The sequence below is a fragment of the Rhinolophus sinicus genome, chromosome 17, assembly GCF_057876585.1.
Source record: "Rhinolophus sinicus isolate RSI-liver-muscle chromosome 17, RSI-T2T, whole genome shotgun sequence".
NCBI lineage: Eukaryota > Metazoa > Chordata > Mammalia > Chiroptera > Rhinolophidae > Rhinolophus > Rhinolophus sinicus.
The window spans coordinates 148,348,176-148,364,588 of record NC_142517.1 but is presented as its reverse complement, the minus strand read 5'-3'; the positions used below and the strand labels follow the sequence as shown (position 1 = coordinate 148,364,588).

Genomic DNA, 16,413 nt, shown 5'->3' with positions numbered 1-16,413 from the left:
CAATGTTGTAGAATTACAAAGGCAAAAATACAAAGCAGGACAAATGAACCCAGTGCAGAGTATCCAGGAGTAAAGAAAAGACAATATTCTCGGTAAAGGAGCAGCTGAGCAAAGGTCTGTTCTAGAAGTCATTCTACCCCCACCCCTGCTTTCCTTGAGAGTTGCGATAAATCTCCTAGGGATAAAATCAGTTTTGTTTTGTTTCGTTTTCTTCCAGATACACCCCCCTCTTCAGGATTGGGTAAGACCAGCAGTACTACAATTCCCCTACACTAGTTAGAGATGAAATTCGAAACTTCAAAAGACCCAACATATATATCAACACCAAGCCATGAGGAATTTTCATGGCCTCGCATACTCTTGGGGGATGAAAGAATGTCATAGAATCCAATTACAGTGAGAATATGTAACTGGAGCAGTTTGGGCTCACAAAGCTCGTATAAGAGAACTTGTACATGTATTCAATTCAGAGCCATTTATTACATTTAATACCAAAGGGTCGTTTTTATAACTTTTAACAGTTTAAATATCGTACCCAAATGTCATCATAAAATCAGGCCAATTCCCTTGACTCCAAAGGACAAAATATTTGGAAGCCGTGGAGAGAAAAGTAGAGAACTTTGATTCAAGGGCAAAAACTGCTAATGTTCTAACTAACGAGCAAAATAACACACATTACAGGTATCGTAGACCCAGGTCATTATTTTTAAGCATTTATGCCACAGAAAGATCCGTAATTCTTGACTATGAAAACCCATCAATGCTTAGTAAATTTAGTACTGAATATATTTTAAAAAGGAAGAAAAAAAAAACAGAAAAATATATCAAGTTAGTGCATATTAAAACAATAACAACAACAACAACAACAACAAAAAAAAACGAGAGCCTGAGTTCCAGGCAAAGTGCTGATGTTAGACATGGGTTAGGCATGGACCAGCGGTCAAGTAGCTCCCTGTCCAAAGAGAGGCACGCAAAATGCAACAAAGTTTTATAGGTGCTACACTTGAAAATACAGAGGACTATTATCTTACTCTGGGTTAGAAGTTAAATTCAGGACATAAACCCAAAATTGTGTAGTCAAGATCACATTTGTAATCTCTTAGGAATGCACTGCCTTGGTGAGCTGTATCACCTTTTCTTAGTAAGTCCGACACAGGGAGTTCTTCCAGCTCTAAAATAGACCATTTTTTTCTTCAGTTGAAGATCAGATGAGGGAGTTGACTTTCAAATGGTATTTAACAGCCAGACTATCTAAAATACACCTCTTTCAACCTTGGAATCACAGTCATGGCATCAAGATGCAGGCACCACGAGAGGCAGGGATGTAAGACAGAGAGAGGACAAGCAGCCTGCCATCCAGTCCATGTCTCCCCACTGGGGCCTGCCCATAGGTATCCTGAAGGCTATGGCAGAAGATGGCTTAGTCCCCAGGAATCCCCACTTCCTAGTATGTAATCCCCTCTCCGGGTGTGTTGGCTGCACCTAGTGCCTTGCTTCTAACAAACGGAACACAGCAACAATGATGGCATGTCGCTTCCGTGATTATAGGTTACAGAAGATTCTGATTTCCTCCTTTCTTGCCCTCTTTTACTTGCTGGGAAGAAGCAAGCTGTCATGTTGTGAGTCAAGGAACCAAGGGAGGCCCCTGTCAACAGGTCATGAGGAACTGAGTCCTCAGTCCAACAACCTGCGAGGAACTTAATCCTGCCAAACAAGCACATGAGTTTCTAGGAAGTGCTGCATCCTGCGAGAATCAGAGCCAGAGGACCAGGTGAAGGCACACCCACTCTGCTGACCCACTGAAACTGTGTGATAATAACTGTTGTCATTTAAAGCCACTAAATTTAGGGGGTAGTTTATTGATGACACAATTCCCCATAGCCCCGACAGGAGTTTGTAATTATACCTGCGGATGGGGGTCTTCAAGAAAAGCTGAGTCTACAAGGAAGTATGTGCTCTGGATGGGTGAAGGGGAAGAAAGGAGTTTTATACCTGGCAAAAATCAGCCAAAGCAAGAGAAAGGCAAATGCTTGAAATGGCTGTTTCTTTAGGGGCTGCTTGTCACTCAGGGGCTGCAGCGCAGGGTACGAGGGATGGTGTGAAGGAGATCCAGCGGGAGGAATGGGAAAGGGCGTATCACAAAGGGCCTTCATCCACATGGGGCATTTGGACCCTGTCGTGTAGGCCCTTGCGTCTCACAAATAAATAATATCTGGATCTCTTCAAAAGGAAAATGCCTCAGGTAACACGGCTACAAGTCATGGATCAGTTTGAGAAGCAAATGCTTCTTTCGAAAGCACAAGATTTGGCATCAGTGCAACACAAGCATGAACTTGAATACCATACTCAGGTAGGTACAAGGTATCCACTTGGAGGAACAAGGGTGTGCTTTTTTAAAAAAATAATTATAAAAAAGGAATAAAATTTAAATTTTTCCAGAGGTTCTCCTATATTGTTTTGAGAAATACTATTGTGCTTCCTATCGGGGAACCATCAAAGTGTTTTAAGTTGAAAGATCAGATTAATGTTCTAGAAAGATTTCTCTGATGGCAGGGATAGAGGGTAGGCTAGAGAGGGAGAAGAGCTGGAGGCAGGAGGTCAGTCAGGTACCAGTGCCCTACCACAGGACAAGGGCCAGAGCGATTCCAGCCTCACAAGGCAGAAGATGATATTGGAGAGAGATGTGGAGAGAGAATTTTATGGGCTTGTTTTAACAGAATAAAATTTTTTTTTTCCTTCCCAAACTGACAGTGTGAGGCAGGGAACTACTCTAGGAATTAGCAAGCCATCTCAGGAGGATATTTCAGGATATTTAAGTGAGAGCTAACACTTTAAAGCTTCAAAACGGCTTTTGCAAGTACTGGACATTTTAAAAAGTTATTCACATGTACATATGTGAGAAACCCTAGTGAATACCAACAAAAGTTAAAATGGGCTTCGCTGTCAAACCAGGCTGTTTATTTCTTGTTCCATTATTTCCAGTGTCATATCATCAAGCTACCTACCAGAATTTCTGGAGAGAAATACTGTTCCTTCCAACGCAAAAAAGAAAAAAAGAAAAAAAAACATAAAATTTTAGTCTCCATGGGACCGGCCCGGTGGCTCAGGTGGTTAGAGCTCTATGCTCCTAACTCTGAAGGCTGCCGGTTCGATTCCCACATGGGCCAGTGGGCTCTCAACCACAAGGTTGCCAGTTGGATTCCTCGACTCCCACAAGGGATGGTGGGCAGCGCCCCCTGCAACTAAGATTGAACACAGCAACTTGAGCTGAGTTGCCTCCTGGATGGCTCAGTTGGTTGGAGCACGGGCTCTCAACCACAAGGTTGCCAGTTCGATTCCTCGAGTCCCGCAAGGGATGGTGGGCAGTGACCCCTGCAACTAAGATTGAACAGGGCACCTTGGGCTGAGCTGCCGCTGAGCTCCTGGATGGCTCAGTTGGTTGGAATGTGTCCTCTCAACCACAAGGTTGCCGGTTCGACGACCGCAAGGGATGGTGGGCTGTGCCCCCTGCAACTAGCAACGGCAACTGGACCTGGAGCTGAGCTGCACCCTCCACAACTAAGACTGAAAGGACGACAACTTGACTTGGAAAAAAGGCCTGGAAGTACACACTGTTCCCCAATAAAGTCCTGTTCCCCTTCCCCAATAAGATCTTTGAAAAAAGAAATTTAGTCTCCAAAGTTATAGCTAAATTAATATATTAAAGCACTATGTAATCTAAAAGTATTACCAAAAGTTTCCGGAATCACACACAATAAATAGATATTCTAGAAAAAGAAAATATTTTAAAATTTTCAACTGCTGTTATATGCTAAATGCTTTGGATTTCTCATTTTTGTTGGACAAGAATTATAGAATGAGAGAAGGGGAACATAACGCAACATCAAGACATTACTAGAAGTAATAACCGTTTTTCATAAATATATTCCTTAACTGATTAAATGTTATCTAGTATGTTCCTTCCTGTTTCACCTCTCAGAAAGCCAAACTTTTTTCTCTCCATAAAATTACTAATCTGAAATTGAGACCCTTAGTCTTCTGATATTTTACATATAAAGCAAGCAAGTAAAAAAAAGGCGCTGTTTTCTCAAAGAGAATGAACAGTATTTTTAAGTGACATTTAATGCTAACATTTTATGTTCTTAGGGAAAATAATTAAATCTGAAGGACATCAAAAAAAATGTACCCAGGGGGACAGCCGGATGGCTCAGTTGGTTAGCGCATTAGCTCTCAACAAGGTTGCCGGTTCAATTCCTGCATGGAGCTGTGCCCTCCATAACTATATTGAAGACTTGGAGCTTATGGGCCCTGGAGAAACACACTGTTCCCCAATATTCCCCAATAAAAATTTTAAACAAAAATTTTTAAATAAAAAAATAAGTAATGTACCCAGGCTTCAAGCAACCACTCCTGGCTGTGGATGTGAGGAGCTCAAAAAGATTTCCCCCCAGAAGACAAAGAATGACCTCCCCACATGCCTGGCAATGAAAGGCTGGCCTCTCTTTATTTACGGTAATTCAGTAAACTAGTTCAAGATTTTATGAGGAATCGTTAGTTTCGTTACTTTTTCTGGAAAGCAGTAAGCTCTATCACAGCTGTGATGAACCAGAACATTTAAGAGTAGCGTTATTATTTTATTTTTTTGTTATTATTGATTGCATTTAATAAGTATTCTCAGGAATTTCATGAGCATGGCAAAGTATTAATATTTGGAGGAAAATTACTCTGAAATTCTTAGGTGGAATAACAGGATTAATTATAGAAGAATAAAGTCAATTTGAAATCTGCCTTTCAGTCATCGTCGGCCCATCGCTAAGCAAGTTAAAACTGTATCTTCTGGGTGGGGTGAGGTGTGTGAGCTAAATACAGCTCTTTACAGCTATGTCTTTTCTGACCTGAGTGAGAATGCCTAGCTACCAAGCACTTCCTACTAAACCAATTCGTGTATCAAGACAGCTGGATGAATACAGAGGGATAATTACCATCTAAAGGGAGGAATGGTACGACATTTAACTTTCACAACATGAAATAGAACATAAGTATATTTTAATACCTTTTACTGATTATCCTATTATACATGAAAACATGTTCAATATAATAAATGCAGAGAAGTAAAGAGAACAAAATAAAACTCTCCTGTAATCACGCCGCTCAGAGAGAACCACAGTCGACATTTGGGTGTTTAAACATTCACATTTTCTATACATATATATATAATCACATATGTACATTTGTACAATAATAGAATCATATGATATATTCCACTTATTGTTTTATTTAACATTGTTTATTGCAAATAACCCTCCATGTCAATAAATATTTTTCTATCATTTCATTTTTAATGTGTGGATAGTATTACATTAAATATTTACAATGATTTATTTATTCAATTTCCTATTTTTGAACATTTGGATTTTTCCTACCTTCACTAGTATAGAACTGCAAGATTATATTTTCATTTAAAGTGTCTGCATGTTTAATTATTTTATTAGAATAAATTGTTAGATATGGCATTGTTTATATATTTCTAAATAGAAGGAGAGAAATAACTATCAGAGGCACCAAGGTAATAACACACAAATCAAAAAATTTAGCCACCCTGTACATTGGTACCATAACATAGGTATTAAAGCCACATGTACCACGAAGGAAAAATGATGATGATTAAGGAAAGGGGAGTTTACATTTCTTTAGAAAAGCTTTAGGCAGGTACCTTTGGATTTCAGAAAGCCATTGCCATTAATAAGAAAAGAGACTAACCCAAAGGCTGAACATTTTATATAAAGGATCAATTTCTCTAAAAAAATAACATTCCTGTAAAGCTGCAAAGTAATCCTGGCTTTTTAATCCTCACGATCAGAATCCTATGCTTTGACCTAGTATTTTCTAACAGTGAATGTTAGCATTTTATAGAATTTTATAATATTGGATTATTTAATACCAATTTCTATTTTTATATTAGGAAACAGATAACCCATTAATGGAGACACTATGTTAAGCTAGAAGATAACACTAATATACTTTGTATTCCTTAAATACACAAGGATTAGTGAGACACAAAAATATATTAAGCCATACATTAATTATAATAATAGTTTCAGGTGAATAAAGGAGTTGCTGTTGTTGCTTTTACTTTTTACATTTTTTATTATAAAAACAGCCAATAGTCAAAGCGAGGAGGAACATCCAAATAATATAGAAGGATGAAAGAGAATAATGCACTGCTGGCTTTCGAGCTACAAAATTCAGGGGTAGCCAGTGTTAACTATGAAAAATACCCCATGGATCTTACTAGAAACTTTCTATGTTTATGAAAGTACACAAATTGTGTACCTTTTTGTTGAAACACAAATACAATTAACAAACTCATTCTTCACAACTTGTTTTTCAATTTACAATACATTTTAGTCATAAGTAAATACAAATTTCTATTCATTAATTGAATGTATCCAATTAAATCAGATACAAATTTTTTGCTATTATAAATATTGTTATAAATACAATTTTGGTCAATATGGCATTGGCATTGTAAATTCAGCTTTGAACTCTTCTCCTCTAAACACAGAGAACTATATATACATATATATATATATATATATATATATATATATATATACACACACACATATATATTATCCTATTATGCATGAAAATATGCTAGATATAATAAATGCAGAGAAGTAAAGAGAAAAAAATAAAACTCTCCTGTAATCACGCCACTCAGAGAGAACCACGGTTGACATTTGGGTGTTTAAACATTCACATTTTCTACACGTATATATAATCACATACGTACATTTGTACAATAATAGAATCATATGATATATTCCACTTATTGTTTTATTTAACATTGTTTATTGTAAATAACTCTCCATGTCAATAAATATATTTCTATCATTTAATTTTAATGTTTGGATAGTATTACATATATAAATATATATATATATATATTTTTACAGGACATGATTGACTCAGAAATAAACACTCCATGGACCAGAAATGTAGCAGAAGTTCAGAGCAGAGTATTCAGGCCAACAGCCAGTGTCTTGCTGGGCTCTGGGTCTAGAAAAAGGCAAAGGCAACCAAGATTTCAATTCCTACAGGGTAAGACAAATACAAGTCTCCCCGTAAGGAAAGAAAAGAAGCCAGACTAGCACTTGAATGCTAAGATTGAAGAAGGGCTCCACATCTTGTGAAAAGACATTGAAAGACTTCTCCTGACCACTGCCTGCAGCTGTGGAATATCTGTTGGGACATGCCCAGGAAGCAGGAAGACAGATACAGCTTGGGGAGCAGCACCACCTGAGGAGCCATAGTATCAGCAGTTGGTCTACAGGATGCCCAATATCAACACAGGGCAAGAGCCTCGATTTGGTGCTGGGAAAAGTTTCTGATGGGACCGAATGGTGACAGAAGCTATACCTACAGAGTTGAAGATATGAAAACAGAAAGTGATACAAAATTGCTTCAATATGAAGGAAAAGGAAGAAGCAGAGTAAAAAAAAAGAAAAGGGGGTAAAGAATACAAAATAAATGTGTAGGGAATCAAATAAATGGAAATGGATCAAATTCACCTATTAAAAGATAAATTCTATCTATTAAGCATAAAAAAAATCCAGCTATAAGCTGTTTGTCATAGATATACTAAAACAAAAGATACAGAAAAGGTAAAAATAATTTGACACAAACCCTGTCTCATATGTTATAAATATTTTCCCAATTACACGTGTTTGTTGTATCTTTGCCATAGATAAATTTTAATTTTTATGAAATCAAATTTAGCAGGAATTTCCGAAAAGAAAATGGCTTTATTGATGCCATGCTTAAAAACCCTTTCCTACTCAATTTTTTTTATTAGTTTCAGGTGTACAAAACAATGTACCAGTTAGACATTTACACCCCTCACACAGTGATAACCCTCCTCCCCCAATCTATTACCCCTCTGACAGTGTACATAGGTGTTACAGTTCCACTGACTGTAGTGACTCTATTTTTCAAAAATTCACATATACTTTCCTCTAATAGTTTTATGGTATTTTGTTAAGTCCTTGATCTACATGGAATATGATAAAGAGAATGAGTGTGAGTGTGTGTGTGTGTGTGTGTGTGTGTGTGTGTGTACGTAATACATTTGGAGAAGCGGGTACTCTAACATCATTTATTAAATAATAATGACAGATTTGAAATGCTGTCTTTACCATATTCTAAATTCATGTATTTAGATCTATTTCTAGACTCTTACTTTTATTCCACTGATCTCTCTATTTCTTTAGCAAACTATTTTAATTAAAGTACCACTAGAATACACTTTAATATCTGATAACTCTCTACCTACTTTATCATTATTCTTTTTCAAAGTAATCTAGTAAACCTCATAGGCTATTTTTGCAGGTAAACTTTAGTAGTTTCTCAAGTCCCTCCCTCCCCTACTCTCTCTCTCTCTCTCTCTCTCTCTCTCTCTCTCTCTCTCTCTCTCCTGCCAAAGAAAATCATTACATAAAATTACATTAAATTTCCAGATTAATTTTGGTAGAAACTTGCAATCTAGTCTAATTAGCAATGTCCAACAAATAGCAAACTTTCATCTGCTGCAATCCTACTGTCTTAAAATAGGATTTTCTCTTCCTTCATGGTAGGAGAGGGTGGTGCTGGAAGGGGTGAGAAGGGTAGAGATCTATACTTCCCAGAATACACTATCTTCCTTTTCTGCATTTTTTTTTCCCTTTCACAAACCTCTACTCATGCACAAGAGTGTTACTATCTATCATCCTTCATTTAAGTCTGAGAAACCTGAGGCTCTCTGTAAAGTTAAGACACTTGTTGAAAATCATGGAGCTAGTAAATGATGAAGTCAAGATTTGATCCCAGTTCATTCTAATTTCACAACCTGAGTCCTTTAATCACCGTGCTATACTGCCTTCGACGTGAAGAAACTGGACTGAGAAATTAGTAACTGCTAGCCAGATACCATTCATAAACTAAAAGTATACGTACATTTTTAAACAAGAGAATGATAATTAATGTTTTCCTCCTGCAAGAGGCAGTCTTCTCTGGAATTTGAATAGACGCCATAAAGGTTACATTTATAAATCAGATTTTAAACCAAAAATGTACTAAGTGATCCCTGATACATACAGCTAAAGTCGCATAAAAGAACAAAAACAACTGAACAAAAGGCCTTGCAGAACCCTGACAGAGTGAATATATTTATCAGATTCTCCTCATTCCAGCTCTCTTTGGAGACAAAGTGCCTACAACTGGGCTTCAAGGCTCTGCTTCTACCCAGGAACAAGACGCAGAGGTGTTAAACAGTGAAACAATTTCTATTGATTCTAGAAACCTTCAGGAGAACGCGAGGAGAATTGTGCATATTATGCTTATAAAATAATATTCCCAAATGAAACAAATGAAAATTGATTCCCAAGAAAATGCAGATGGTACGAATGCAAATAAATGTTCCTTACGAAGACTTCATGACTTTTTCTGTTTCTTGTATAGTTTTTGTTTATCCATTACCCAAATTGCATTTGGGCATAGTATTTTATCAAAAAGCTTGTGCACACATTTTTATACAAGCCCTTAAACATCTAGTGGCTCCCCCAAAACTTTGATGTCCTGAAAAATCTAATTATTACTGGTAACTTTAAAAGATCACAGTAATTTATTTTTGTCAAATGTGACTAAAGATTAATGGATACAATCAGGAATAATTTGGTAAAAACATATCAAACACAGAGAAAGCAAAATTTGTTGTTAAGCGAAGCATCAAATATAATGAAAGAGCAAATTCCATGAATGAACAGCAACAATGCACAATTCATTAACCAAATGCCCATGATTATTTCACACTTCAGAGGGCTACTGATACGATCAGAAATTGTAGTAAAAGGATAAATATAGATTAACTTCAGCATCTCTATACATTTTAATTACAAATGCTACCACAGGGGGCTACCAGTATAATAAATGAAATACAAACTAAGGTTTATCCACTCCTTTTATAAATCATAATTCCATATATATAATAGACATTCAGTCAATTATTTTAAAAGACAACAATCAATATGCCAAGATATATTCAAAGTACATTTTCTTAGCTGTTCCTAACTATAAAAACTAAAAATCTGGTCAACATTCAGGCTCTGGAAACTCTTAACTCTGTCACTATCATCACCCTCAATCACCTACTAATTAACTGGTTAATGTCCTGATTGCTACTGAATGTTTATGATTGCTGCTGAAGAAAAAATGTGTTTGTTCAGCAAATATTACTAGATTATAAGCTCCTTGAGGGCAAGAGCACATCTTCTTAGTCTTTATATTTACAGAGCTGGTTCAGTACTTGGCCACAAACAATATTGTTCTAAATAGCAAAAAAAAAAAAAAAAAAGAAAAAGAAAAAGAAAAACTGGAAGCAACCTAAAGAATCTTTAGGAACATCCTTGCAATGAATTTTTCACCATTAAAAAGAATGTATACTATATACACGTAAAGACTTACCAATATACTGATATTTGAAATAAACACAGCAAAAGTGTAACTATGGTTTGATCTCGTCTGTATTTTTAAAAAGATAAATCTAAAAAGTGCACAAAAGCAAGCATAGGTAAGACTTTTCAAAAGGAGAAAAGAAATAAAAGGCATTCAATAGTGGTTGGCTTATTATTTCATTCACACTCCTTCAACCCACCCTACCTCTTAAAGGAAGAAGGCTTTCCAACTCCCCTTACGTGCCCCTGCCAGTTCTAGGTCTCCATTTAAACAATTCCCTCTGCCTTCGTAGAATCTTTTCACATTTTCTCCTGTTATTATTAACACCCAGTCAGTTCTCAATTTTGGATTCTTCCCAACTGTGTATTTTCTCTGCCTCCACTCTGAGCATTAATGGACACAAATGGTAACACACACACACACACACACACACACACAAACACACACACATACACTTCATAGATAACAAATTTACATTTCCCTCTACTCCTTATCACATTCTCCATAAGGTAGTTCTAAACCTTTTCTACACGGAAGTCCCCTCCCTACTCCTAGCCACAAGTAGAACACAGTGTTTAAGAACAGTTCTTCATAGTCACACAAGCTCCCTCTTTTGTATCTTAGAATCTTTGCCCTTTGTTTCTGTCCCTGAGAAATGTATCTTACCTCCCTGCCAAAATATTAATAAAGACACAGATCTGATAGTCCATTCCTTGAATTTTAACCAGACCTTGTTCCACATGCTTCCTTCTATTACTTGCGTATTAAAGTTTTCTGTAGACGGGCTTTCACAGAGTCTACGAAAATATTCAGATTGCTCCTATTTTTAAAAAGAAAAAAAGAAAGGATGGGGGGAGGAAGGGATGGATGGATGGGAAAAGGGGAGGAAACAATTGTTGCTTGCATATATTGCCTCCGTTCTTTATATCCTATTATATCACCAAGTTACCTCCTTTGTATTTTGTGTCTTAAAAGTGTATGTCTGTGCCTGTTCCTGCCTTATCGCCTATCCATTCCTCATCACCAAACCTAATGCTCTTCAGTGTCTCAAAGTGGCCTGTTCAGTCAAGTCCTGAGGACTTTCCATGGCACACCAGGCCCAGTTTTGCCTGTCCACCCTTCCCTCATTCTCCCTTACACAGCCTGGATACTCTGAATTGAAACGTGCTTTCCCCCACGTGCACTGACTCCATGCTTTTCTTCCTGCACGTTCCCTCAGATTGGAACACTTTCAGCCAGCAATGTTTGCCTAATAAAATTCTACCTATGCTAGGTAGCAGCTTTCTGTCTCCTGACCAAATATGACTACCGTCACCTTTATACATCCATAACGCCCCCAACCCTTTGGAAAGGCATGTAGTCTCTGTAATGTAATTCAGTCTATGCAACAAGTAGTAAAGAGCTGTGAGCACCCTAAAGGCGTAACTCTATCACTACTCATCTTTGTATTTTCATGTAGTACCTTGCATACTGCCATGCATACAACAGGCACTAAATGAACATTTGTAAAATGGAAATAAAAAGAATTGCTATATATTTCAGTACATAGCATGAACATAATTGGAGACATCAAGAAATATATTTTTCTGAATCCTACTGGGGAAATTATCCTCTTTAACACAGAAAATTATTACCTGGTAAATTCTAACTCCTGGGGTATTCCCAGAACCTGGGGTATTCCCAGAACCTGGGGTAGTCCCAAACAAGGCCTCCCATTATGTTGGGATGTCCATTCTCTTCTCGAGACCTCCAGAGGAGAGAGTTGAGTTACATCAAAGCTGGAGTCTGCCTGGCAACAGAATAGATTCCAGTGCCTGTATTTTGAATTCATCATTATTTAGAAGTGACAAAAAGGACCTACCTAGTCATGAAGTCTACATGGAACAAAACTTAGGTATGGGTCCTGTGCAATCATAGTAAATCCAGGGCATTCTTTTGTTTGTGTGTGCCTACATGTCCTTAAATTTATTTCATTTCTGTAAGAGTAAATTGTACTAGATATGTAAGGTAATTAAATCTAGGGTGGCTGCAGAAGTAGCTTAATCTGAGAAAAATTATTCCATGTAATAAATTATTACCATTGAGTATAAAACTGTAGTGAATATTGAGCCTTAGATTGCAACTAAAATATCCAGAGTGAAAGTTCCTTGCAGTAGGACTCTGTCCCAGTCAATACATCTAAGGATGGTCCTGGACTATTTCTCCAGGACAACGGATTCTCAGTCTTTTGTCTTCATGTTAGTAACAACCGCTACAATACTGTCTATAACTTATTGAGCTTCTACTTTGTGTGACAAGCTTTATTTTAAGTCCTCTTCATAATTACACATTTAATCATTAACAGAAGGTATTTTTTTCTTCGTTTGAAAGATGAAAAATGTTAGAGAAATTAATTTGCCCATATGTGTGCATGCATGTGTACACATACATACACAGGGTGCCAAAAAAATGTATACACATTTTCAGAAAGGAAAACTGTATTAAAATTGTAATACTCAATATATATTGATAACAAAAGATTAATACAAGTCACGTTTAACTTCTGCAAGTATAATACAAGAAGGGCTTGAAGTGGTTACCATCAGCATCCAGATACTTCTGATTATGGCGAACTACTGCTTGAGCAACGTTGACCAAAGTGTCCACTTGTATATATTTTTTTGGCACCCTCGGTATATACATCAGATAAAGCAGCTGAGCCAGGATATGTACTCAGATTTCCTTGACTCCAAACTTACACTAATAACCACAGGGGATAAAAATTATTTTATTAAATATATCATATCTAAGAGCATTGGTGTTCCATACTAAAATTGCTTTCCATGTTTCCATTTTTAAAGAATTGTTCATCCTGTCTTTGCTAATGCTGACTGCGACAGAAGTATAGGTTACCAACAGTCTACATATTCACATAAACTAGAGTTTCCCAAACTATAGTCCGTGTTTCACTGGAAGAAATGATTTTAGGAAAACAGGAACAAAAAGAAATATTTTAATAGAATAATTCACTTTAATAAATCTTTTCTACTCTTCGCTGACCCCAATGTGATTTCAGGTCATATACAAATATTTTTATTTCATCTAGTTAAATTTATTTTGCTATGTATTTAAAAAAGAAAATTAACCAGAACATTAAATCAGTGAATTCACAAGTATATAAAGTTTTCTTTTTAAATAAATTCAAGTGTAAAAAAAGTTATATTTAATTTTAAAATTGTGCAAGTGCCTATATTTAAAAAATATAAAGGTGCTTCACAAAGGATGGAAAATTAGTAAATACAGCAGAAATGTGACTTCACTATAGGGTGCCTACTGTGTGTTTATACAGGGGAGGAAAGATGAAACCTTTCTTTACCTGTGTTACATCCATGCACATCAGGACTCACCTCTGGTGACAGCATCTAGTGCACAGCCACATCCTGTTGCTCCTCCTCCGATGACAAGGACATCGAATTCAGATGTGTTTTGCAAAGTCAGTAGCTGAGCTTCTCTGGAAGGAGGCTCCCTGTTGACAGGTTCTGAAACGTACTCTGCTGCTTCCACATAGGCCAGGCTCATCTGATGTAAAAGCAGATCATTTTCAGTTGTTCATCTGGACTGCTGATTTAACCAAATGTACAATATGATAAAAGAAGAGATTTGTAAGGAAGAGATACCAAAGCTAGGCCATAGCCCACAGTCCACACGGAGTTACAGGACCAACTGCCTCGGGGGAAAAAGTCTTTAAAATCTGTTGCTTTTTGTTTTTCATGAAGCACAACTATTGCCATGGAACAATTGGTTTCAGATTCAATATCTCAATTGCTGGTTTTGGTTTCATATACAGACAAGTTTAATTATTTCCCACACTGTACAGCAATTCCCAAATACCTTGTCTAAGACAAATTATAGAGAACATAAGGAAATGTTTTATCCAGTAGCAGCAATTCATTCAAGTAACATTTAAAAGTGTTGAAAGGAGGAGGAAAAAGCACTTTATGACTTTCTGCAATTTCTTAAAAGTATGTGTTCTTCATTCCTTAACTCCCCTGATAAAAATATTTTTTAGAGTTTGGAGATCTACAAGTTTAAGTCAGTACAATTAAAAAGAATCTGTTTAACAGAAGTTATTATCCAGTTTAAATAATCATCTAAGGCCAATGGGAATGATATTTTTCAAAGATTTTAGTCAGAGGCTTACCCATTAAATACTTTAATAGAAAAATTACAGATGTTACATATTAAATATATAGGATTTCGATTTTGGAACGCTTTAACAATAATTCAAGCCCACCATAGTCCCCCTAAAGAATAATGACTTTCCCTATTTCTAGTTCTTTCATTAGACCCTAACTTATTATCCTAAATTCAAAATGACGCTGGTCTTTAAAAACAAAAACAAAAAAGGAGTTGCCAGAAGTCAGAGTCAAAAGCCTAGAAAAATAGATAAGTATCTGTTTTATTCCAAAACTAGGTTCATTCACAATATTGAACAGGGCTGACCAACACTGCTCTAAGAGTTCAGTATCCACAGATATGTTTTTCTTTTCTTTAAATCACAGCATCAGCAGAAGCCATAATGGCAGTGTTTTTCCCATTCTGCCACAGGGGCCACGTATGAAGCTCTGAACAACAGAGCTAAAGCTTGTGCAAGAAAAAGGTGATTTTAACTCTGACCAAGAAATTGTTCTAATAAGTGATTTTTTTATTCCTTTAAATAAAGTAAACCAAATTGCTGCTTACAGTTGAATTTAATTATAATCTGGCCAATTGGATTGCTATAAAAATAAACCCAGAAGCCACAGACAACACTGAAAGAAACCTGCATTCGAGTCAGAGGGTCCTAAGTGCAGGTCCTAGCACTCTTAGTTACCATAATGTGACTTTTAACACATTATCTCTCTGAGCCTTGGTTTCTTCCTTTGTAAGATGGGACAAAGCCCCTGTGATATTTCTATCTCTACGTCTCTGAGTTGTCCTCAGTCAGAATGAAATATGAAAGTAGTTGGTCACCTATAAAGTATCATCAAAGAGTTATCGTTGTTGTTGTTGAATTTGATTCCTTCATAGCACATAAAAGGGAACTTTCAAAACTTATTTTACTATCATAAAAACAAAAGGGTTGTAATCACATACATAATTTTTTAGGCTATTAATTTGGATGCTAAGCCACAAAAATCTCATTTTCCTTTCTATAACTCCTCCTGCTAATAATCATTTCCCTGTGTTCACATTTACATACATTTAATATAACAAACTACATAAATGTAACTGCTAGGTTCTGTGGTGAACATAACATCTTTCAGTCACAGTCTATGCCTTCCATCATTTAATGAGAAGAAAATATATATATATACACACACAGATATACAGTATTTATATACATAACAAGTATGTAAAAAGAACAAATGCCAAAATAGAGAAAAAAGCACCAGTCTATGACCATTCAGATGAGGGAGGGAGAGTCTTTTATTTGAGGATATCAATTGGGCCATGCCAGATGGGCAGGACTTGGACATGAGACTGACAAGTGACTAAACTGCCAGAGCGTTTTCACACATCAAAAGAATTTTGCTGACATTTTCTGTTTGGTAAGTTTTCTAGAAATACTTGAAAAATAAATTTAAGGACTATATAATGATATACTTCATTAGAACTTGGTAATACTAAAAGCCTCATATTCTACTCTGCTAACAGGTCATAACTATGAATATTAAACTCAACTGAATTTGTTTTTCAGCAAGAATGCTAGATTTGACGGACATCTCTCCTGCCTTGTGGGCATCTCATTCCACTGACTACTGTTCCTCTTGTCTTAAACCCCTGCCTCATCCTTCTCAGCAGCGTGCTATAACCTGTCTTGTCTTAAAAAAATAAAAATAAACACACAAAAAAAACACCCCATATATGTTTCTAACAACCACCCTAAAAATTCCTGAGAGA

The 16,413-nt window shown here is 36.4% G+C and overlaps 1 protein-coding gene across 4 annotated transcripts in view; it reads right to left on the bottom strand.

Annotated features, from left to right (window-relative positions):
• GPD2 (glycerol-3-phosphate dehydrogenase 2) overlaps window positions 1-16,413 on the bottom strand; it is a 134,667-nt gene that overhangs the window by 70,832 nt on the left and 47,422 nt on the right. For all 4 annotated transcript variants that reach the window (XM_019727175.3, XM_019727174.3, XM_074336576.2 and 1 more), the window contains exon 3: window positions 13,878-14,049. In XM_019727175.3, coding sequence (XP_019582734.2) covers window positions 13,878-14,049 — 172 coding nt within the window. The remainder of the gene's footprint in view (window positions 1-13,877; window positions 14,050-16,413) is intronic.